The sequence below is a fragment of the Battus philenor genome, unplaced genomic scaffold (assembly GCF_028537555.1).
Source record: "Battus philenor isolate CCGP_79_NKW_IND1 unplaced genomic scaffold, ilBatPhil1.0.hap1 SCAF_15, whole genome shotgun sequence".
NCBI classification, from domain to species: Eukaryota; Metazoa; Arthropoda; class Insecta; order Lepidoptera; family Papilionidae; genus Battus; species Battus philenor.
In genome coordinates this window covers 9,449,151-9,472,909 of record NW_027181677.1, presented here as the reverse complement: position 1 = coordinate 9,472,909, position 23,759 = coordinate 9,449,151, and the positions used below count along the sequence as shown (strand labels likewise).

At 35.5% G+C, this 23,759-nt stretch overlaps 4 protein-coding genes across 5 annotated transcripts in view; 2 read left to right on the top strand and 2 right to left on the bottom strand.

Annotated features, from left to right (window-relative positions):
- The window catches only part of LOC137918732 (probable ribonuclease ZC3H12B), a 34,308-nt gene extending 32,370 nt beyond the window's left edge, over positions 1-1,938 (top strand). For both annotated transcript variants that reach the window (XM_068761617.1, XM_068761616.1), the window contains exon 4: positions 244-1,938. In XM_068761617.1, coding sequence (XP_068617718.1) covers positions 244-1,348 — 1,105 coding nt within the window. In that variant the 3' untranslated portion in view covers positions 1,349-1,938. The remainder of the gene's footprint in view (positions 1-243) is intronic.
- Positions 1,939-4,008: 2,070 nt separating this feature from the next.
- On the bottom strand, positions 4,009-6,156 carry LOC137918910 (uncharacterized). Its single transcript, XM_068761845.1, has 3 exons — positions 6,020-6,156; positions 5,706-5,849; positions 4,009-4,813 (listed from the first exon to the last, which is right to left on the bottom strand). The coding sequence occupies exons 1-3, from the start codon at positions 6,118-6,120 to the stop codon at positions 4,168-4,170; spliced, it is 891 nt and encodes a 296-aa protein (XP_068617946.1). The 5' UTR covers positions 6,121-6,156; the 3' UTR covers positions 4,009-4,167.
- Positions 6,157-7,321: 1,165 nt separating this feature from the next.
- LOC137918785 (early boundary activity protein 2-like) lies at positions 7,322-18,633 on the top strand. Its single transcript, XM_068761686.1, has 7 exons — positions 7,322-7,397; positions 10,181-10,390; positions 11,942-12,102; positions 12,942-13,505; positions 15,323-15,435; positions 16,861-17,004; positions 17,886-18,633. The coding sequence occupies exons 2-7, from the start codon at positions 10,228-10,230 to the stop codon at positions 18,004-18,006; spliced, it is 1,266 nt and encodes a 421-aa protein (XP_068617787.1). The 5' UTR covers positions 7,322-7,397; positions 10,181-10,227; the 3' UTR covers positions 18,007-18,633.
- Positions 18,634-19,480: 847 nt separating this feature from the next.
- LOC137918789 (uncharacterized) lies at positions 19,481-22,679 on the bottom strand. Its single transcript, XM_068761689.1, has 2 exons — positions 21,368-22,679; positions 19,481-20,659 (listed from the first exon to the last, which is right to left on the bottom strand). Exons 1-2 carry the CDS (start codon positions 22,594-22,596, stop codon positions 20,422-20,424), a joined length of 1,467 nt encoding a protein of 488 aa, XP_068617790.1. The 5' UTR covers positions 22,597-22,679; the 3' UTR covers positions 19,481-20,421.
- Between the last annotated feature and the right edge of the window lie 1,080 nt (positions 22,680-23,759).

Sequence of the window (23,759 nt, the reverse complement as noted above, 5' to 3'; positions counted from 1 at the left end):
GCTAAAAGGTCACAGCCTGTCTCGTAAAGTGAATTACATTTAAAATAATGCTTTGGCCTCCTGGCGTGCAGCTTAAAACAGTACCGAAAGTTAAAAAAACGAAAGCGCCTGAAATTTAGTAGTTTTTAATAATATTTAACAAATTTATTCATATTTTACTAATATCAATTATTATTTTGATTTATTAAAATAATTTTTATATTTCACAGAATGTTTGATAACAATTGAATGTTTTTGTTTCAGCCATGGTAATAAAGAAGTATTCTCATGCCGCGGAATAGAAATATGCGTGGATTGGTTCCGCTCTCGTGGTCACAAGGAAATAACTGTATTTGTGCCGAAATGGAGAAAAGAAGCTTCGCGACCAGACAACCCCGTGGCCGATAGAGACGCCCTCGAGCGTCTCGAAAGGGAACGCGTGTTAGTGTACACACCGAGCAGACTCTTGGGCGGCAAGCGTCTCGTCTGCTACGACGATAGATATATACTGCGTCTCGCCGCCGAAACAGACGGCATAGTCGTCTCCAACGACAACTATCGAGATCTCGCCGCCGAAAGTCCAGAATTCCGTAAAGTCGTGGAAGAGCGCCTTCTAATGTTTTCCTTTGTTAACGATCGCTTCATGCCTCCGGACGATCCTCTCGGTAGGACCGGTCCAACTTTAGAAGCGTTTCTTCGTGCTCCCCCTTCTAAAACTGACCCTCCACCAGCATGTCCCTACGGTCGCAAATGCACATACGGTAATAAATGTAAATTTCATCACCCGGAACGCGCAGGTCGTCCACATAAACCCGTAGCGGAAAAACTCTCTGAACGAGCGGCTAAAGCGATGAAAGCTCGGGACTTACATACGCTCAGTCTACCGCCGATTGGACGGCCGACGGACAATAAACGCCCGTTAGCCCGTGCTCACTCGGCCACGCCACGATTAACTGACGCAACTTTGACAACTCACTTCGACCGCGCACAAATCGTGCCTGGACCGTCACAGCCGCAAGACAATCATCCAAATCTCCACAGAAAATTAGCTAGACAACTCACGTTAAACCCAGCCTGCGATCCGAGATTACACGCAACGGCTGGAAGAGTTGCCTCTGCGCCAGTTGGGGCGGCGGCTGCTGTCGGAAACGGCATGACGCTTACCCCTTGCGCCTCGGAAGGTGCACTACAGCATTGGGAAGCCCGTCGTCGCATGCATTTCCATCTCGCTGGTATATTCCCCGAAGCACAAGTCGCAGAGGCGATGGCCGCTTATCCTGAAGAAACTGATGCGCAGACTATGTGCGCTATCATTTTAGATCGCTACCGTCCGAGCGAAGCGCCACTACACCGCCCCCCTCCAATTTAAATTAACACCCTGTTTTTGATGCTTGAATTATACTCTATTTCATAGTGAAATAGAGATAATATGTTCACTTTATCAACAACTGCGATGATTCATTTTAACATTTATTTCTTCGACATGGGCGTATACGGTTTTTCGACGAGGAAACGGATAATAATAAAACATTGTATAATATCATTTTGTCACAATTGCATTCTGTTGGGCTGTAGCAATTGTATGAATACTACGTATACGGTAACTGTTTACGTGGACCTAATGAGTTATTTGCACATGCGCTTCTAAGAAGTGTATGGATTTATTTAATAATTAACGTATAAGTTTAGTTTTTAGGTGTGTACAAACTTTATATTGTCATTTATAACATCATCACTGTTTCGCTAATTAAATATACAATTATCATCAACTTCTAGAATTTTCTTATATATATTGATGTAGGAATAGACATATACTGACAAATCCACAAGACAATTCACATTTTAGTATTATTAAATGGATTTCAAGAAAAAATCTTTTCTAATGGCTGTCTTGATTAATTTTATTCCAAATAAACCAATAATGAACTTTTATAATCTGCAATGTTGAATTCTAAATTTTATTGTACTGTTACTATTTGCATAGACAAATTTTTAACCACTAAAATATTAAAATCAAAATAAGTAATCAAATAAGTAATATTATAATACATATAGTTCTTCTTTTACTAACGTTATATATATAATGGTTATACTTCACATCATTGTAGGTAAATCAAATTACTTTATTAATTTTGTTAGTTAACAAAATATATATATTAACAATTAAATAATTGTGAAGGTTACATTATTAGTACTATGTACTAAAATTGTTTAATATCTATCGTTAAATAAATAACACTGTAAATTGTATGATAGCTAACATCTAAAATGGACTTCATTAGTTATGCTTTGTAAAAGATTTTTTAAACGGTTTTTTGCTAATTAAGTATGTTTTAGATGAATGAAAAAAATATTGGAGTTGTAACATTATTAACATGATTATAGTTATATTGTTATATATGATTGTTTGATTTATATTGAATTGAACTGTTATGAAACTTTAAATGCAATGCATCAAATGGAAATGTAAGATAAATGTTATCTACTTGCTTGTGGCACTCCGTACAACAGATCTTGTTTTGATTTGGTACTGGAGTTAATTTTTTTAGACTAATTTATGGATAAAAAATATAAATTTTATTAAAAATCATGACTACAGTTACTTAATATAAGTATGATCGTATATATTAGAAATATTAGTCGTGGTTTTTGGTAGAATTCATTAAGATTATATTCACAATATGTGATTGAAAAATTCTAAATAGATTATTTAGTAATAGAACAAATTATTAAACAATTATAGTTATATAAGACATTTCTACAAAGAAGTGTATCAATGACTTGTTTAATGTCTTTTTGACATTGTACTTATAAAACTAATGATTCTATGAAATAAATCATCTTTTATTTGTAATAGACTTTTATTTTAGATTTATCTGCAAGTAGACCTTTATCATACTGTGGACATCCTACAAATGAAACCATAACAAATAGAACTTATAGTAAAAGAGACAACAACAATCATTATTTTATAAGAGCCGAAACTTTCTTTGTGGTTACTCACAAAATTTGAAGTCAAGGTGGGTTTTGATTCAAAACAAATTCTGCAGGCCTCACTAAGGGGTTGTACTAAGCTATTTATTTATTTATTTACCGTTTATAAACAAACAAGTGTATACAAATAATAAAATTTCACGCATTTACTAATTTATATGACGAAAATAACAAATTTCATAAATATTATACTTGTAACTAGTTTTAGTGTGATGTATTGAGAATCATTAGCCAAAGTGCATCACAGTAATACGAAATTTTCCAATCAGATATTACATTAATATGAAACTCAAATTGATTTTATCTTTCTCCATGTCTTTAGGTTCCAATTTTTAGTTACTACATTTACTGCCAATACGGTTTCAAGCAATTACACTGAGACTAATTAAAATCTAAACTAAAACGAGACCATACAATAATATGTAATTGTAAAGTGATCAAGTTATAAAAGACCATATTGCCATAGCAATTTAAGACTTGAAATTATTCGGGCGCCCCAGTAGATCCTCTCGAGTTCACACTTCAAATAAGCCATGCAAAGGGTTTAAAATTCAACTGACACTCAAACTTGGCACCATCTTCCAGTTCTGGTATTGCTTGTTTTTAAGGCTTTGGATCGACTAAGCTTATTTATGATACATCAACTTAACTTCACCAAAGCCACCATGACTTGGAACTTCATAGTTGCCAACTTCCTCCAGTGTTGTGTATAATCACTGAGAAATTTTTAGCTGTTATAAAATAATGAATGTAATTCAAATCCAAAACATTCTTAAACAAACAGGCATTCATACACACTTTTATATTATTATTTTAAGGTCATAAGTAGATAACTACCACCAGCTGAGAATGCTCTCTGCTGAGAAGAGAACAGATATCTTTTGGAAATTAATTTGTTGACTATTTGACTAAAATTTAATGCTTTTATTTGTTATTTTGACATAAATTATTTTATTGGAAAGATCAGATAGCAAGTCTCCTATTACTTCTAAAGAAATTAACTAAATAACAAAAATATAAATACTATTCTGAAGTTTGCTACACATACTAAACAAGTTAAATATTAAATTGAAACTTGTTTATTTATGGTTTTTGGATTTATTTTACCTTCCAATAAAGATGTCATATAATATAATTATATTCTCTCATTTAAGTATCTACATTAGTGCTAATTCTTTGCCAAATTTCTTTAAACTATAATCGATTCTTCTTCTTGCACTTTTTTACCTTCACCCTGTTAGGATTGTTGGATATTCTTTTTACTACCATATTCTTATAGGCTTTATTGCCTTTCACTTTATCTGTATTATTGGAAAATTCAATAAAATCTTGTCCAACAAATTTGTTGGTGGTTTCAGTTGGTTTATCAATATCTGGTGGTACAAATACTCTTTTTTTGTTAGTTCTATACAAATATGTATAACATTGGACAGGAGTTAATACACTTGGTACAAACTTTTCACTCATTGCACTGTTTTTCATGTCTATATCATTTACATTATGCTCTACTTCCATGTTTTCACTATCTTTTGGGTCATGTGTTTTAATAATGTGTTTGCTTTTATGCAATTTTGATATTTGAACTATTTTATTTACAAGGCTTGTTAGACAGTCAGTTTTTACTCCTAAACAACTTGTAGTTATTCCGAAGTTTGCTGTGCTTATTTTTCTTAAACCGGTCATACATAAAATTGGAACTTGTTTGTTCCTACACACTTCAATCAAAGGTTGCACTATGGCTTTTGGATTAATTTCACCATCTAAAATCAAGGCAGATACCTCATTACTGTCAACAAGGCTCCGACATTCTGATAATCCAAACACAAGTCCCTCAACTTTTCTGTAAAAAAATATTTAATTAAAAGCTCTTCCATTTATAAAAACCATATTAAAAGTATAACATAGTTGAACAAAAATTTGTTTTACATTTAGGACCTGTTTTACTAATACATATAAAGGTGAACTATAAAACAGCCAAAATCAGGTCATAGAGCAGGGGGCTAACCCCATTTCAAATAATAAGCTATTTAGCAAACTTAAAACGCCAATGCAGGAACGCCGTTTGAACACAATTAAGATAAAAACCGAATCAAGGATCTTGAAGGCTAAGCTGAAAAAGAACTATTCCAACTGTTTAGAGGACTAGAAAAAGTATTGGAAAAGTATGTTTTATTGGATGGTGATTACTTTGAAGGAAATTTGAAAATTGATGTGGAAGAATAAATAAAGGTTTACACATTTTATAAACAAATTCACCTTACTTTATGATTACACTATTACTTTGAAAAATCGTGGTATTTTCTATGAAATTTAAGTTTTTGCAGTACAATTTTTGCCTTTCATTATCAGAAGGGTTACTTATATTACCAACGAATTAAAAATAATTACAAAAAGACAGATATATACTCTTTTTAGTAAAAAAACATTACAGAATGTGTAAGATTAAGCTACTTGTTTAAATAGTAATTATTTTAAAAACATATGCTTTTACCCACTGGTGTCCAGCATACTACACAATTCAGGCTAAGCCATAATTAGGAAATGAGTTAATTTTATTAGAGTTAATTTTATTAATTGATATTTAAATTTTAAAGTATAAAGTATCATTAATTACTTAAAGTTTAAGTTAACAAATAAAATTGAAATTAGTGTATATTTTGTACATATTTTTAACCATTTTTATAAAATTACAATTATTTAAAGACACCAAATAGCGAGAAAATCTGACTTACTTGGGAGTTGGTCGCCTGGGTCTTTGATTTTTGGGTAAATCTTTTATATCTTTCCAATGTGGTTTTTTGAACTCTGGTATTTCAACACGATATTTCCGAAGTATTAATTCTAATTCCTTGCCTTCGTCTTCTGAGATTAGGGGCCTGAGATAAAAAAAATAGGATTAACATAAATAACATCCAACATTAGAACTTATCTTTCTTTAACTATGACATTCAGCCTTTTCATAAATACTTTAAGAATATATGAGAAACATATTTAATTATACCAAGTTTAACCGATTTGTATAAAAAGTTTTAAGTCATCAATTTACCAATTTATTGAATCTGGTCGGCAAATAACATTTTTTAAAGTTTTTTTAATTTTGCCCTTGTTAATGTTAGTTTTATTTTTCTTTAAAACTGTAGCTTCCATTTTCTTATTAATAAGAGTAATATTCTCTGTATAACAAGTATAACTGTATTAGTATTTACAAACAGTGTTTATTATAACCTTTAAAAAAATCCGTAAAAAAATATTAGAGGCACAAATCTATACATCATACAGCCAAAATGCCTAATTTGATAAAATTTACCAATACAATGTGCATGTTTCGGTGTAATATTTAATTTGAAAACAATAATGAATTGAATGAAACAATAATGAGTTATGTTTTAAAGTTCGATAAATTTCGTTCAAAAAATCATATAAATGAATAATAAAAAAAAAAACTGTTTAATTTTCGCCCTTTTCTTTTTTTGCTAGAATAATTATTCATACAATATTCGATGTTTGTAATAATTTCGATTCCTAAATAGTGAAAAGTCAAAAAATAATCATCCTTTTTACACAAAGTGAATGTTTTTAAAAATTATGTAACAAATGCATTGATATCATTATAACTTTTTTGTCGTAGAAGCTTTTTTTTTATTCATGACTATTTTGTTCAAGTTTTAAGCTCTCAATTTTGTTTTGGTTGACCTGTAGCTTTTGTGGATCATGTGGATTTAAATTATAGGTCTAATGTCCCGCAAGTTCGTTACCCAGTATAAAAGTATTCTTCATTATTTATATAAACTATCATACAGTGTAGTAATGTCGAACTGAGAATGTGGTAATATCGTTGTTTTCCATTAACAGTATTAAAAATCAGCGCTTCAGCTTTTATTCCTTCCATATATCGGCGTACATGCTCTCGGACGCCCTTGAGCTGGCTTCTTTTCTTACGAAAACTAGTAAACATAAAAATCTTTAATTTTCAATATTTATTTATAAATAAAAACATATTAACGATTGCATTTATATAACCGTATATTATATAGTGAATTTTGGCGCGTGAACCATTTTTCACTGTAAATGTTGTTACAGTTCTGGTATTATTTTTAAAACATGTCCTGTTTATAATTAATTTAAGTAACGAACTGTAATTAAAGGGCTTTTTAAGGTAAATGTTAACAATTGCTGAACGTATAGCGAATGCGAGGAGTTTGGCAGGAAATTATTAAGAGAATACCCTCATATCTAAAAATTAAGCCTCTTTAAGATATGACATCCACTAAAGAACATTGAGCCCGCGTAATTTATTATGGTGTGTAATAGTCAAGCAGAGACGTATATTCTAAAAATATGATTATTACAAGTTAATTAGAATAATTAAGTCATAAACGGTTTTTAACATCTAAGTTTTGGTTAAAATTTAGACATTTTACAGGGTGAGTGTTTATATTTCGTTTTCATAATTTCCCCCTGTCACAATTACATTTCGCCGTTCCTTTTTTGATGTAAATTTATATTAGTTAATATATATAGTATAGTATAAATCTATTGGGCTTTTTTCCGTATATTTTAAGAAGTTTACACAAATAAAGTTAAATACTTTAATATACTTTTTTGCCTAGCCAGCCTGGATCTCTTTACAGTTAATAAGTACGAGAAATTATTTATTTCAAAAGATTTGGAAGCTACTGAATTTGAACTAAGTTTATACGAAAGTCTATGAATATGTAAATTACACGTGAAGTCCTACAGATTTGAGACTTGGTATCTTACATCGGGCCTCAGTGGCAATTTAGTCATGTAAGAATAAAGACCAAAAACGGTGTGGCCAAAATAATTATAGATTTAGCATATTCTAAAATGCTTTTTATGTTTAAGTACTAAAATGGAAAAGTCTTAGGGGCTCATTGGCAAACTCGCTATCGCCCAACGACCCCTTCATGGGGCATTACTTTGTCATGAGATCGAATCAGGAATTAGAAAATCTGTAAACGAACAAAATTAACAGCCACAGCCCAGTGGATTGCGAAGTTGAAATAGCAGAGGGCAGGCGAGAAGAACAGATGGCCGCAGCGGCCATGGAGTAGATACCATGGGCACAAAAAGCACAGTAGTATGTTTCCCAGCAGTGGACCTCCTGCGTTCGAAATGATGATAAAGCTTAGGTCTCCTTTTTTTTTTCGGTTGGGGAAATCTTCTGGTATTCAAGATGCCCTGCCTCTGGGGGGAGGACAGGGGTATGTGGGATTCCTACCCACTAAAACCCCCCCGGTGGTCGCCCTCTGTGCTAAACGGGGGACCGCGGTATCTCCCGGTCAGGGATCGCCACGCGGTCTTCCCTTGCGCCTTGCTATTTTTCGATAGCCCGTCCTGGGGTATGCGTGGATACGCTACCCCCGAAACCCTCGTGGTACTATCACGATGGTTCGAGACCACGTCGAACCATCGTCCGCCTCAGAGTCGCCGAAGCTAGTGGGAGTTTAGGACCGTCGCGAGGCACGTCTCTGCGCTGACGGCGTCGTCTCCGAGCGGGATCTGTCCTCTGCCGATGCCGTTCGGCTGCCTCCTTCTGGACCATGACGGTCTCACAAAAAGAGGCCACGGCCCTCCACGCCGATGACCCACTCAGCATCGCCGACACGATTGCTGGCAAGGAAAGGTCCTGTCCGATCTCGTCCGCCAGAATCCGCCGCTCCGACTGCCACGCCGGGCAGACCGCAAACGTGTGCGAGGCGGAATCCTGGGCGGCTCCTCCGCAGTGGAAGCAGTTCGCCGTCGCTTCGCGACCAATCCTACACAGGTAATCACCAAAGCAACCGTGCCCGGTGATCATCTGCGTAAGCCTGTAGGTGAGCCTTCTGTCTCGTCGCTGCATCCAGGCCTCGAAGACGGGCAGGATCACTCCAACGACGCGTCTGCGCGCATAGCGCTCTTCCGAGAGCTTAGCGCGCCACGTCGCGAGCGCCCTGCGCCGTTCCTGCCATCTGACCGCCTCGAGCACACGGTTGCGGACTTGATCGTAGACCCTCGCATCCGACTCCGCTAGAATGTCCAGGGGCGGAAAGCGCGCCAGGACTGTCGCCGCCTCGAACGATATCGTGCGATATCCACGTACGATCCGTATGGCCATCCTCCGCTGGACGCTGTAGATCTTAGTTCTACAGCGTCGAATCGCCAGCCTTTTTGCCCACACGGGCGCCCCGTACAAGGCTACGGACCGTACGACCCCTGCATAGAGGCGGCGGACTTCCTCCGTGGGTCCCCCGAGATTAGGCAGCAGTCTATGCATGGCACCCGCTATCCTCTCAATCCGGGGGACGAGGCGATCGAAGTTCTCTTCGAAGCCCCAGCGACTGTCCGAGTGAGGGCGAAGCGAAGTGAGGCCGAGGTACTTCATGTACCGCCCCACCGTGACATCGTGCCCACCGACGCGAACGCGCGAGTCGGGAGGTTCCCTCGTTCGAGGCAACCGGTGGAACCATAGCGCCTCGGTCTTGTTTGGCGCTATTTCCAACCCCAGCCCGCGTATTTTAGCGACGACGACTTCCGTCCCAAGCTCGGCGAGCTCCCTGGTCCTCTCGAAGTTGTCCCCGCTGGCGACTACCAGCGTGTCGTCGGCGTAACAAACGACGCTCACGCCGGCGGGGAGAAGCTTAGGTCTCCTAGGCTAATGCACCATTAACCAAATGCCCCCGATCGGATATCCTGACTTGGATTGTAACCTGAAACGTGTTTCGTTAGGCGACTCGAGAGTCTCGGAGTCTTCTTCAGATCAATTGGTTGCTATTATCGGTTTATACTTTTTATAAAGAAGTCAGCCATTTTTCAAATGTTGTGTTTAAACATTTTTTTGTCTTTAGTAAACATCGCTTTGCATTTTTGCGTTTTATATTTATTTAATAACATTTCAACTAGTAATAGATAAACTATTTCAAACAGTACATTAAGAATAATTATTTAAATAATTGCAAGGCATAAATAGGCTTATTGTTTTAAAATATTTAAGAACGCACAACGAAGTCGGCGATGGGTGCAATAAAACGTATCTTCGTTTGGGACTTACTTAGAAATCCCTTGCAAAAAAACAGTAGTTTTTGTTATCGGCCGGGCCGTTGGCGAAACTTATTGTTCCGACGAAGACGGGGCGGGGGATGCAATAATAACGCAGTAAGGGTGCGTAATGAAACTTTTACCTGAGACCGATGTAATGCACTTTTAGGAAGGGCTTCATTCGTTCGGAACTGGCTGGTGTGATATGATATTTTAATGTCTTCGAAGGAAAAAATTGAGAAATGGCTCATTGCTGAGTGGAGTAGTGGTCGTGGTGTCAACTCTAGATCGATGGTGAAAGTGGAACACGAGATTTCGCAAGTTAAGATGCCGGCAACCGGAGATACCGTAGAAAACATGAATCCAAAGGAATTGCCAAGTGAGTCTGTTTATCTATTTGTTATTGTTCTATCATTTTTTTTAATTTACACAATATGTATGACATAATTTCATATTTTCATACTAGTATATTCTTAGTATTTAGTTATTTTAAAAATGGAACATGTTATAATGTGATAAGGCGAAGTTAGTTCTGGTTTATTTTTAGAGCTCATTTGAGAGCAGTTGTGTATTACACTAATCGAGCTAGTTTATATTAGTTATTCCACCAATTTTAACCTTATGTACTTATAATGGTTCTATTCGTACAATTCTTAATAAATAATTCCCTAAAAAAATACAGTGTTCACGTCAGAACAAAATATTACTAATTAATTATAACAGAAGTAAAATTTTGTTTATGGTATTATTATTTCCGAGGATTTTAAGGTAACGGTAACGAAAAAATGCATTGTTATATGAAGTCATTCAATGTATTAACTTCCTTTCTTTTTTAAATCACCGTAGATCATTCCCGCGTTCGTAAACGCGCTTCTTAACGGTTCTTACGTCTATAAAATACAAGGATTTCACAAGCTTCCTATATCACTTAAATAAATTAAGTAAGAAATAACAACAGTTCAATAATTTTTTTACAAATAATAAAAAATTACCAATTAATCAAAACCGTATTTTGTTAATGAGTATGAAACGTAACTTTGGTTGTTAGGACTTGAGAGGTAACGAGTGATCACGACACGACATACGATATGTCATTTCATGAATAATTATTTTGTTTTAGTAACATGTAAGTTATGAATATCATTACTCGGTTAATTCCATCATCATCATCATTTCAACTGATATATGTCTCACTGCAAGGCATAGACCTCCCATAAATTTCACCACGAGGACCGATCTTGCGCTCCCTGCATGCGGCGACTTATCCCTTTTTGATCAATTTAATAGTAAAAGAATATTTATAAAAACTTGTTTGTACTGTAGTCAGTATGGTTTTAACATATTTACTATTACATTATCATCCGCCAGAATATCCAGTCTACAATACAGATCCGTAATATAAAAACTGACGAAGGAATACTTCTCGAGTACTCCAAAATATATGTCACCGGAAATTTCATTTTTCTAAACCTCTAACCCAAAGTAACACAAGTACGCCCCCCCCCCTCCGGTTAGAGGGAGGGAGACGGGGGGGGGGGAGCGTTACCGCGTTGCGATTTCTGAGACTGTTCTGGTGTTGGAAATATAATGTCACAAAAGCTAGACAAAAGCTGCCTAGTAATGCCAATGAATAATAAAAACATGGAGTTTATATGTGATTTAATTTATTTTTATTTAGATGTACAATGACGCTTGGTTCTTGACTAGTCTGAGATATCTATAATTGTCTTTAAAGTACATACTTAACGTCAATCGTCACGTTTTGAAAGATCCCATTGTGTCCCCGTGTTACTTATCACACTCGATGATTAACCCCCTCAAATTTTGTAAACAGCTTCTTTGAGTGTGATAGAAATTTGTAACAACTAATTAAGATTTGCAAAAAAATCCTCTTAATATAATTAAACTAAACATTTCGTACAATTAACAGATGGGCGAAACGTACCTGCGGAAAACAAGCCTGCTACTGAACAAAACACGGAAGAAGGTGAAGGTGAACCGAGTGGACAGCAAAACGTGGATTTTTCATCCAGTGCTTCTTCGTGGGTACCCAGTGATGTGAACGTTTCCACGGAGTCTGATGACGTTAAGGTATATAGTCGTATTTAATTTTTCTTATTCTATAACAGCAACCAATGGTGCCATAGTTCGGATCATTGTCACCTCCAAGACTAAAATGCTTTATGTTTTTCAAAGGACTGTTCAAGCCAAAATGCTCTCTTAGGGGCACTTGCAGCCGCTCCCTTCATGCAGCAATACTAAGTAACTTCAATCATTGCGGCCACCGAATAAAAATAATAATGAATATTTAAAATAAATATGAATATTTTAGTATTTTAGACTAAGGTTATATTTTTATGCGAATCAAATAAATGTAAAGCCATTTTTTAAGCGGCATATGATGTTTCCGTGAGTTCAAAGAGCAGCCGCTTTGTAGCTATCTGAATATGTCGTCCAAGTCGTCATGAATTGGTCATTATGAATTGGTTTAGTTTTGTTTATACGGGCGCTCCATTGTAAAACCATAAGTTGATAGTATTATAAAGGTGCTTTAAATATCAATGTTATTAAAAAATCAACACAATTAAAATTATGAAAACATTATTAATTCTGGAATTTATAAACAGAGCGCATCATTAAAAAATTTCAGTTTTTTATGTGTTAACAAATTATGGACCGAGGCAGGTAAAGCTAGCAGGTAATTGATTTTTTTATCGTTAAAACGATGTAGAAGAATTGTTTTTAAAGTATAGTAAAATGCACATCTCTTACAAAAATATGTCAATTCTACGGAATTTAAATGGTTTGGCAGTCATTTTTTAGTTACTAGCTTAACATAACACAACATACTCGAATCAATTTTTAACTAATTTTCATAAATGTTCCTTTAAGTTAATATGATTAACTAAAGTGTTGTGATGTTTTTTTAGGAAGACAGCAAAAAGATGAAGCCGCCACAGACAATGAAGCAATACAGTAATAAAAAAACCGTAAAAAAAGGTCCCCTACCGGTACACAGGCCTAACGCAATAATCCCGAATGTTCTACAGCCACGTCAAACAAATGCCGTAGATAAGAAGCCAAAATGCAAATATGGTAATACAATAAACATTAAAAAATCACAAAAAAAATCCTCACTAGACTCTATCCGCAGGACCACGCCGCCAAACGGATTTGTAAAAGCAAACCATCAAACCCCAGTCAAACAAATTCTAAAAATGAATGTCACTTTTGCAAAATTATATCATATGATAAAGAATCTTAAATCTCGGCAACCTTCGTTCTCTGATACATTAACAACTGAACAATTGGATCAAACAATTTTCGACAAAACAAACAATGATACGGTGCCCATGTCTGAAGGTGAAGAAAGCGATAAAAGTTTATGTATGGATTCAGACCGATCAGACGACAATGTCCTCATTACCAATAAATACGACAAAGAAAATGTTTTTCCCGCCCGGAAGACAGAAAACAATAAAGAAGAGGAATGGGTAAATATAACTTGATTAACATTCTTTAACCTGTAAAAGAATTATTCCGTTTAAACAATATTATCTTTGATTTTAAACATTAATCTTTCGTCTTTATTACAACAACACAGTATTTTTATTCACCTGACAAAGTTAATATAGTGCTTTTACCAATTGCATTTCACGTAATAAGCCGTACCCATATTTTAGTTGCTAGACTTTTCAGTGAACATCGTTGTCCGAAAAACATAGTCATAGATAAAAGAGAAATCAAGAAAATATTATTTGAAATCGAGGTGTAAACGAAAACCATAAAAGCAATAGACCGCATTCATTTTGTGCTAACAACAGATGCATGTAGATGTTATCTTTAGACTTATTGAAAGCCAGTAATGTTATTTTCACAATTTTGGTATTAACTCTGCCCAGCGAATATGTCGTAAAGTTCTGCCGCCATTGTTAAAATGAAAACGCCTTTGCCGAAATTTGGCATCAGTTCGATTCAATTTACATGGAAAATTTTATCATCTGTAACATTTTATTTTATATCACAATGACACACAGTTTTCCGCTATATTTATCATAGTATTATTAAATTTGTTATAGGTAAAACCCTTTCCTCTTTTCGCGTTTTCCCTAGTAAGATATATTTTTTTTTACATGTGTTTTTAAAAACGAGAATTAATTCTTAAAATTAATTATCACTTTAGTACTTACTAGAGCGCTGAACACGATTTTCCCACGCCAGTCGGTTATAATGGTTCTGATTGGGGCAATAGTTCATCATATCTTATTCAGACAACCATAATCCAAATTAGTCAAATAGTATTTGGTTTGTACAGTTTATGAATAATCAAGAATTTATTTCAAAAATTAAACAGAAATAATGTGAATCAATGTTTTATATACAACCGTTTAGAACCGTGTCAGACCTGTTCTCATGTGCAAGCCTGTGCTTCACTCGTGCTAATTCGCGCTTCATTCAGACTCCAGGTTTTGTAGAACATGTTTATGTAAAAGGCAACAATTACGCCGTAGTAAGTACGCCTGCGTGTTGACATGAAACTTAGCAATCGTGCAGTTCTTTAAACGGGCGATTCATTACTTTGGCTGTGCCGCACACAGAGTAATTGATTGTAGGTGCCGCCACCTGCAATACGATTACACCCAACACATTCAAACGCTATGACTATAAGACAAGCCTCGTGCACTGCACACCATCATCATCTCCATTCGATAACCAACCGGTTTCGGTTCGGAACAGAGACCTCGGAAACGAGGTCGGATCGTATATCACATGGGACGCCAACCCCCGATTATATCCGATAGATGCGTTACTAGAGTTCCTTCCGCCACTTCTTTTAGCGCTAACACTTTCTAAAGTGGTAGTGATGACATTAGCCAGGCAATAGTAATCATCCAAGCCGAGGTTCGGCCCTCTCGGGTGCCCTTGTGTCGCAATGCTCAACTGGTATTATCGATGAGTAACAGCCTAAACGATGTCCCCTCGTGGGGGCCCTTGAGCCTTTTCACTCCGTGAAGCGTTCACCGAAGCGATGTAAGTGCTCGCCGGCCCCTCATTCCGATAAAATAGTATGCAGCCCTACCCGTGGCTCTCTCGGTGGCCCACGAGCTTCGCTGCTTACCAAAAGAGGTCTTAGGCGCCCTCCACTTCCTGCCATCTAATTGGGTAGAAGCGAAGTCCGGTCCAAAAAAAAAAAACAGTAAATAGAGCTTCGACTTTACCTTGTGATGTTATCGAGATTACAATTTGGACATATCGATCAATACATATTTTCTTTTAACATTCACAGAATTTTATTTACTTTTGTTTTTAGATTCCTATAGGTAGTGGCAAAACTTTGATCCACAAGGACAAATACAAAAACGTAAACTGGAGGTCTTATACCATCGCTACAAGGACTCTACTGTTGGCAACCTTCCCTAGGAGGTAATGTATTGAGATACCTAAATTATATTTTATTTAAATAAAAGAAACAGTAATTTCTTATCGTATTTAACCACTATGAATAAATATAAAAAATATTTGCGGGTTTTATTACCTTATTATATTTTATAGGGATAGATACTTAACTACATGTAAACACCCTTAAAATCAAAATTATATGAAGAACTCCAATTGTCAGCAACCACAGTTTTCAAGAAAATAAAACTTTATTCCGTTCTGGACTATTAAGGAATATTAACTAAAGGTTAATTCTTCCTTTTTTAAATGTATATTAATTATGACTTTAGTTTTTTTATCTATATTAATTAGATAAATAATTATAGTTGTAAAACGTTTTATTATTTTATCATTACTTTAGTTCTTTCTATTTTTTATTATTTTTATACCCATTTATAATATTTTCTGAATATTGCGTTTAAATCAATTTCATCATGTTTTTATTTAGTTACCGAGTATGTACCTAAACCTATGAAGTCTGTCTGTGAATCAAATGAAAGTCACTTATTAGTTTCTTTGTCAATTTTCAAAATTATTACTAATGTTTGATGACGATATAACCAAAGTTAGTATGTTATATGTTTGAATTGACGCCGCTAGCCATTTTAAATGTGTGCTTTATTGAAACTGAGTTCGCCGAAACGGGAGGTCCGCAAGCTAAAAGTTTACTCTGGCAAATCGTATTCGAGTTACACGAAGAGGTGTAGTGTGTTTATACAAGTGTAGGTATATAGTGTTGTGAGAGTTGTATACTTCAATCTGTACGAAGCAAGGCTATTCGGCAGTCGAGAGCGACACGGGCATCTCCTAGCCACCCTGGTTAGAACGCGTCCGCAGCGGATGTTACCGCTTATCTTGAGTGTTAGTGTTATGCGTGTGAGTGCGCCCGACAAAGGCCCGATGTGAGGAAGCAAAGTTGTATTCTTTTAGTTTATAATTAATAATAAATGATTTAACTTTTCGGAAGTAACATTGCTACCATATACTAGTGTATCGACACGCCATTGATTTTTCATTACGTACGTCCAAGATGTATAGTACCCGGCAATTTATTTGGCAAAACACACAAAAAATATCACGGTAAACTTAATGCCCAGGTATAAACTTGATCGACTAGGATGGGTTTTGCAGAACGATGTCTTTATCGAAGAGTACGAGTATGTATGTATGTATGTAGGTATGTATAGAGAACCTTAAACATAAAGAGAGATTTTAAATTCAATTGAAATAAAATACTGTTGTGTGAAGTAAACTGCGCGATTGTTTCATATGGAACGTTATAACGGAATGCTTGTATTGTCAAAGTTACATGGCTATTTATACACTTGCGGAAATAATATAATGAAGATTTCCACAGTCGTGCGAAGCTTCAGTACATTATTCCTTAACAATAACTATTTTGATTTTCAGGGTTCTGGCGACACACTCTTTGACTGGTAAAAGGTCACCGGCCTTCAAAAATAAGCCAGCTAAAATGTGCCTCGATCCAAAGATCGTCTCTGACGTCATAATAGAAATTACGTCTAGATTTAAGGTCAAGAGTAATCTAGTCAGGTTAGTTTTACAAGTCTGTCTGATTTAACTATGATTTAATTAATCGTTAATAAGATACAATATTAAGCACTGTTGAGCTAATGCTCAAAGTAAGGAGAAATGCTAAAGGGTGAATATTAGTTTTAATTTATTATATATTAAACAGAAATCACGCACTAAAAGCCAATTGTTAATATTAATACGTTGTTGAGCAACATATATTTTGAACGACATCACCCTCAAGAAACATACCCGTTTTCTATCGCTAATGCCCTTGCTGTGTAAAATTTGCAACGCAATTTTTTCTAATCCGTTAAAATTATTACTTTAAAAATATATTTTTTTTCATTTTCTTCTATTTAACTCGCCGCGGATAGACACACACTAGAAAGCAAATGTCTTACCCAAAAATTGCCACGAAGATCTATCTTGCGTTGCTCGCATCCACGACTTCCTATGACTTTAATCACGTTGTTCGTCAACCTAGCAGGGATCTTATCCAAGCCGTCTACCGGCTCGTGATCACTCGAGAAAGTTTCGGCACCATTGCCCATCTTCAACCATACACATACACCTTAATTGTAATTATTTTATAGCCGTACAAGATTGTCAGCATGCGATAATGAATGCATACATTTAATAAAGTTGTGAATATACTACAGCCCCCATAAATACCCTATGAAATTTAAAAATATTTTTTATATCATACTTAAATTAAAGCTAAAACATTTTTTAAGGTTTTTATATAAAAGGGTCTTCGTTAATCCTTGCTTATTTTATTTATGGCTGATGGCCAAGCGATGGCTAAGGAACACTATCAACCACTGGCGTCGTCGATTACCGCCGTTCATAATTAAAATTTTAATAAGAACAGGATATTGTAAATTACATTTGATTTACAGAAGTATAATAACTACAAAATGTGCTGACGAATGCAAAATGTACAAAATGCGGATGAAACAAAAAGGTAAACAAGAGTCTAATCGAGAGAACACACCGCCCGTGGAAAAAATGGCCGAATAAAAACAAGGTCGACAACTATACTCGAATAATTAAGATTTTTTAATTTTTATTATCTGCTTTTATTTCGTAAATCAAAAATGTTTTAGTTTTTACTGACAATGTTACAAATTCCAATTCCAAGTTTAGTTTGACAAATGTGTTTTGTTATTGCAATCGCAATATAACTATAATGACTTTCATATTGAAAAATTTACAAAAAAAAATTTTGTCCTATTCGCTGCTATCGAATTTGACAGTTAAATTTGATTTTTAAGACTGTCAAATACAATTAGTGTACTTTTAATGTACACAATTTTTAATGTTTTAATGAAATCAATCGTAGTAATTAATTTTATTCGTAAAATATTCATTCTATTCGCTGATATTAAATTCAACAGTACCCAATCGATTTGTCGGACTGTTAAAACAAATTATTGACATTTTAATTATGTGTGATCAAAGCGTACTTTTAATGTACACATTTTTTAATGATTTAATGAAATCAATCGTAGTTATTATTTTATTCGTAAAATATTAATTCTATTCGCTGATATCAAATTTGACAGTATCCATTTGATTTGTAGGACTGTTTAATGAAATTATTGACTTTTTATGTATGTGTGATCAAAGCGTACTTATAACGTACACAATTTTAATGATTTAATAAAATCGATTTTAGTAATAAATTTTATTCGTATTCATGATTTTTTTATATTCCCATTTTAAACAAACCTTTAAATAAGTTTTCAGCTTTTGATTCAAATATTATATTTAAAAAATCGTAAAATAATCTAGATCAGGGTGGACCAACTATTCTGTAAAAAGATGTACCTTCATCTAAAGTTTATCTAGATCGGCTTGTCACAAGCATAGTCCAAGAGGGAAGAAGGAATGTGAAATGCTTATCATGTTTATACAGTGTATAAGGTTTATTTCAACAAAGTATAGGTTAATAGCAAACTGAGTAGTGGTAGCAAAAGCGGAAGAGGACTGAGACATGTGATCGTAGATCGCAGGTCGCTCGTCGAGGGACACAATCTTATATAATTCACACTTTGTGCATTATATAGGATTGCCAATGCTCAATTACAAGTTTTCAGAGGATGGGCAGCAGGGTCTGCGTACCATAACGCCACACTGCGATCGCCAACCCGACTACCAAACGTGGCAATTATGTTATATTCCCTAATAGATCTTTGAGGGAGGGCTATGCCATACACTGGGCTTTTATGAGCTGAAACAACGACGACAATAGGTAAAAATAAGGTTGACTGGTAGAAATCGCCTCGAGGGATAAGACCGCTTTTTGTACCATATGAATTGTTTTTTTTCCTCTATTTACTATGGATCAAAACAATTTTAACAAATAAATAAAATAATAAATTTACAGATATAGTTTAGCTATTCATAGCATTTTTAAGTCCTGGATTATTACAATATAAAAAAACATTACGATGGTAATAGAAAACATTTATTGATAATACAATATTTTAGTGTGACATAAATTCCATTATCTAAAACAGGGTTTGCCTGCCTTTTTCGTTCCCGTGTCCACTTTAATAAAACTTTTCGTTTATAAGCTACCTACTACCGTCCCCTGATATTATAATTATTAAAAATGTGTTAATATTTTACCAGGCATATAATCGAGTACCATAGTTAGTTTTTAGTTATAAGATTCATTTTAAACTATATACTGAAAACTTAGGATATGAGACGTAACTTCTCAGCATCCCAAGATTCAGCATGTTGGTGCCGAGCCGTCGCGTTGTAGGGAACAGGGTCAGGTGCGGTGCTCGGGATTGACGAATCGGTTTAGGGAGGCCTCTTTGAAATGCATTGACTTTTTTCCCTATTCAATTATAACCTATTCAATTTTTTTATGATCCTGCGAATGCTGTTTTAAAAGCTTGTTACAGATATGGGCTGATGTTCACTCTTGACCGCCTAAATCCTCTAACTGGTTGATAATTTAAAAATAGATGTCTTAGATACACACCAGGCGTAACTTCCACCTCGTTAAAGTCATCGGAGGACACTGGATATAGGTCACTTTCCATCGGTGTTTTTGAAAAACTTTCAGGGAGGTCTATGTCCAGCATTTGACTTCCTACAGCTGAAATGATGATTAAGATCCTTCCTTCACAGCTTATAAATTCACTATGAATTTATTCCTGATTATTTCGTTGACATGGTCGAAAGTATTAAGTTCATAAAAGTTAACCGTTTTAATTTCAATATTTCGCCTGTCAGCCGAATATCCCCAGAAGTATGCATATCATAGATTGGAGATCGCTGATCTAGATAATATGATCTTTAATTCAACAACCAATTAGAAAATAAATAATTAAAATTCACATTAAATTGTAAAATAATAAATAAATATTATGCACTTATATAACATAAATTATGAATAGTTCAATTGTATACGTGTAACTATCTGCCTTGTTGAAATATGCCGAGTGGAGACAGCATGATGTCGGTGTTTGTACTCGCGTAAATGGCTCGCATGAGCATCATATCGTCAGGAGTGAACCGCCAGCCGCTGAGCTGCCCAAGACTTCGCAGCTTCGGACAGCTTTCGATCAGGAGTTCCACGGTGTCGCGTGTAAGTCGCGGCGCGTTAGGAAACCATATAGCTTCCAAATTCGGGAAGTTGTAGCGACGAAGCATTCTGAAATAAATATTTATAATTTTTTTAATGTTTTGTAAACTGATTACCACATAGAGCCATTTTAGAAGGGAATCCAGAGAAGAGAGAAAAAAAATTATTACCGAGATATTAGCACCGTTTAATGGTTTCTAGGTGTAGCTGATAAAAACATCCACAAAGATCCATAATTAATGTTGACAATAACGCGGAATGAAAAGTGTTTTTTGAAAGTTTATCAACAATAACTAATCCGCAATTTTTATAAAAAAAAATCTTAGGTTTTACGATCATCTCAATGTGTCAATAACTGAACACAAGTATTAGTCACAAAATATCAATGAAAGGAAAAAAACCATTTTAATTGACTTTATGAAACTCGATGCTAATAAAAACATAATAAACGTGCAGATTAAATTAATGTCAGCTACTGTGATTAGTGCTGTTTACTTACATTTAACAATTAATACAAATTGATTCTACTCAATACATTTTACTAAAAAAATGTTAATATATATTTTTTAATCTCGTAATTTTTAAAGATCGTAACTTTCGCTCGATTTATATATATACGAGCTATCGAAAAAATTACGGGTTCTTTTTCACTTAAGTTAATTTATTAAACTTCAACTCTTTATTAAAACATCAGTAGGATAAATTTGATATCATAAAGGGTACTTGCGTCTGAATTTGACGCATATTTGAAAATTAATGCGAACAATAAAAGATTACCTGGACATGTCATTATCATCTAGGTGTATTTCGTCCCCTATGATTAGCTTTTTCAAATTTGGGCTCGATGTCATTAAATATTTTAAACACTGTACTGAAAGTTTTCCGTCGATTATTTCAATATGCTCCAGTTTATTAAACGGAACTTCCTCCTCATGAGTTGCTGTCTGTATTTGATAAAACTCCAGACTTTCCAAGTTGGTGCACGTTTCGGCTATCCTAGTAAAGTTGAATGAACCCAATGACGCAGAGAGCATAAGCGTCATTATTTTGTATCCAATTTTATCAAGCAGCTGATGTAGTTCGTGGCATTGGAATTTGTTTAATTTTATTTTATTTACATAACTCAAGTCCTTTATCAATTGTAGGACGCCTTGCTCGGGTTCCTCTAAATAAATTGTCTCTAACATAGGACACAATGCGACTATCGCTTTCATCGTCCTTGCGTTTGTCCGTGCATCGTGCATATATTGTAATTTTGTTTTAAATCCTGGAGGGCAGTCATTATTATAAATGTAATAAATAGATTTGCCTACAAACGAATAGCTTCCTAGATTAGTTAAATTGGGCAGACGTCGTATCAGAAGAGCTACGTCAGTGTGATCTATATTTTCCTCTCCGTACATTCCTATATTAACTACAGTTAAACTCTGTGCGAGTTGTGGGTTTCCCGTTAACATTGCATCTATACCGATTTCAGTAATATCTGTTTCACCTGAAACATCGAGCAATTTGAGCACTTTATTATGTTCTCCTATAAACTTGAGCACTTCGTCATTTGCTATATACGGAATATTCAGTGTAGTTAAATTAGTGAGATTCTTAATTAGTTGATAGAAAAGCGGTAGATGTTCATCCTTAACCCATACGCCTTTCAAATTTAGCGCGGTGAGGTGACGTCCCTGTTCAGTAATTAGTTCAAGGACTTTCCTATAATACGGACAGGGGAAGATACCCGTTGCTAAGCTTTTCACGTTCTCTTTCAAGAGGAGTTTCATCGATAGATATCGTATGGACGGTTCCAAGTATTCCGAACTTAATATCAAATTGAGCAGATCTTGAAAAATATCGTTTGTTGCTCCCATGCTTTCATAGTACGATGACACCATCGCAAAAGGTAAGGCGACATCTTCTTCGGAAGTAACGCGAGACAGAGCATGTATTAGTTGTCTACCAACCAAAGATAATGTTACGTCTTGTAGAGGGGGCACTGGACACTTAGGTGACATTATCACGGCACTGCACTACTTTGAAACACTATTTGATATACTACACTATGTATTGAGCATCACTATTACTGATGTAGGGAGGATTTGCTTTCAGAATTAGAAAGAAGTGAAAAATTCGTGTAAGCTATTTATCGCGCATGCGCATTGTGTTGGCGCTACGCCAGGGCACGCTCACAACTCAAACGCACAAACACGTGCATTATTTATAGATCTTTTATGTGTAAAAAGTGTTTATAATACGCAGAGATGCGATAACTTTCATTTCGTGAACGAAAATAGTTAAGACATATTTATCTCGTATTTTGTATTGCAAGATTCTAAATTTATCTATATTCTTCTTTTGTATAAATACTCTTCTCTTCATCTTGTTTTCGTGACAGGGAGACCCTTCTACTTTCACCGTCCCTCTTTTTATTTCCTCTTTCATCCTTCATATTTTCTATCATTCAACATACATTCAACATACAGAATTGAAAAAAAAAACATACAGAATTGACCCACATTATATTTACGCATCACCTCCCATCCCTCGCCACACTTTCTGTTACACGACTTTGTTATGTCTAATTACGTTATCCACCATTCTGTAACAAAACCGCAAGAAAGTGTGGCGGCTCTCCTCCTCTTCCAAAAGGGGAAGCGATGTGGCCGCAAGCAATGCTCCCTTTTCCACTTCGCAAGCCTCAATATACGGGACAGCAAGTAATTGCGTGCACCACGGTCTGGTCCAGCGCAGGTCACAGGTGCAAGAGGAACTCTCTTTAAGCTTAAACCAGTATAGGTACTCTGAGAATCCCCCGTGCCCCGTGAACATTTGGGCCAGACGCGTGTTTAGCTCCACTGTGCGCAGTACATGATAGGTCGTCTCTGCGTCGGAGAAGAAGTTCCTCGTTGAGGAAGCCTTCTACATACTTCCTATTACATTCGCCAAGCGTCTCCAGCCTTTGTTGTCGCTTGACGAACGAAGCAAGGCACTCTTCGTATTCCGGTCTTCTTTAAAATTTTAGAAACTTCAATACCCGGTGACAAATATTGCACATCAACCTTAGGAAAGAGACAATCGGCTAATTTTGGCTTCGTAGAGCGTTATCTTTGTCGCACGACTGACAAAACGTCACAAAGGTAGTGTGGGACAGAGATAATGCTCTAAGAAGCCGAAATTC

Bases quoted from the DNA above. Each gene is read 5' to 3' on its own strand.
- LOC137918910 (XM_068761845.1), bottom strand. From the start codon at position 6,120: ATGGAAGCTACAGTTTTAAAGAAAAATAAAACTAACATTAACAAGGGC. The intron at 5,850-6,019 runs GTAAATTGATGA...TTTTTATCTCAG, and splicing joins CGACCAGATTCAATAAATTG to GCCCCTAATCTCAGAAGACG. The intron at 4,814-5,705 runs GTAAGTCAGATT...ATTTTTTTACAG, and splicing joins CCCAGGCGACCAACTCCCAA to AAAAGTTGAGGGACTTGTGT.
- LOC137918785 (XM_068761686.1), top strand. From the start codon at position 10,228: ATGTCTTCGAAGGAAAAAATTGAGAAATGGCTCATTGCTGAGTGGAGT. The intron at 15,436-16,860 runs GTAATGTATTGA...TTTGATTTTCAG, and splicing joins TTGGCAACCTTCCCTAGGAG to GGTTCTGGCGACACACTCTT. The intron at 17,005-17,885 runs GTTAGTTTTACA...TTTGATTTACAG, and splicing joins GTCAAGAGTAATCTAGTCAG to AAGTATAATAACTACAAAAT.
- LOC137918789 (XM_068761689.1), bottom strand. From the start codon at position 22,596: ATGTCACCTAAGTGTCCAGTGCCCCCTCTACAAGACGTAACATTATCT. The intron at 20,660-21,367 runs GTAATCTTTTAT...TATTTATTTCAG, and splicing joins GATGATAATGACATGTCCAG to AATGCTTCGTCGCTACAACT.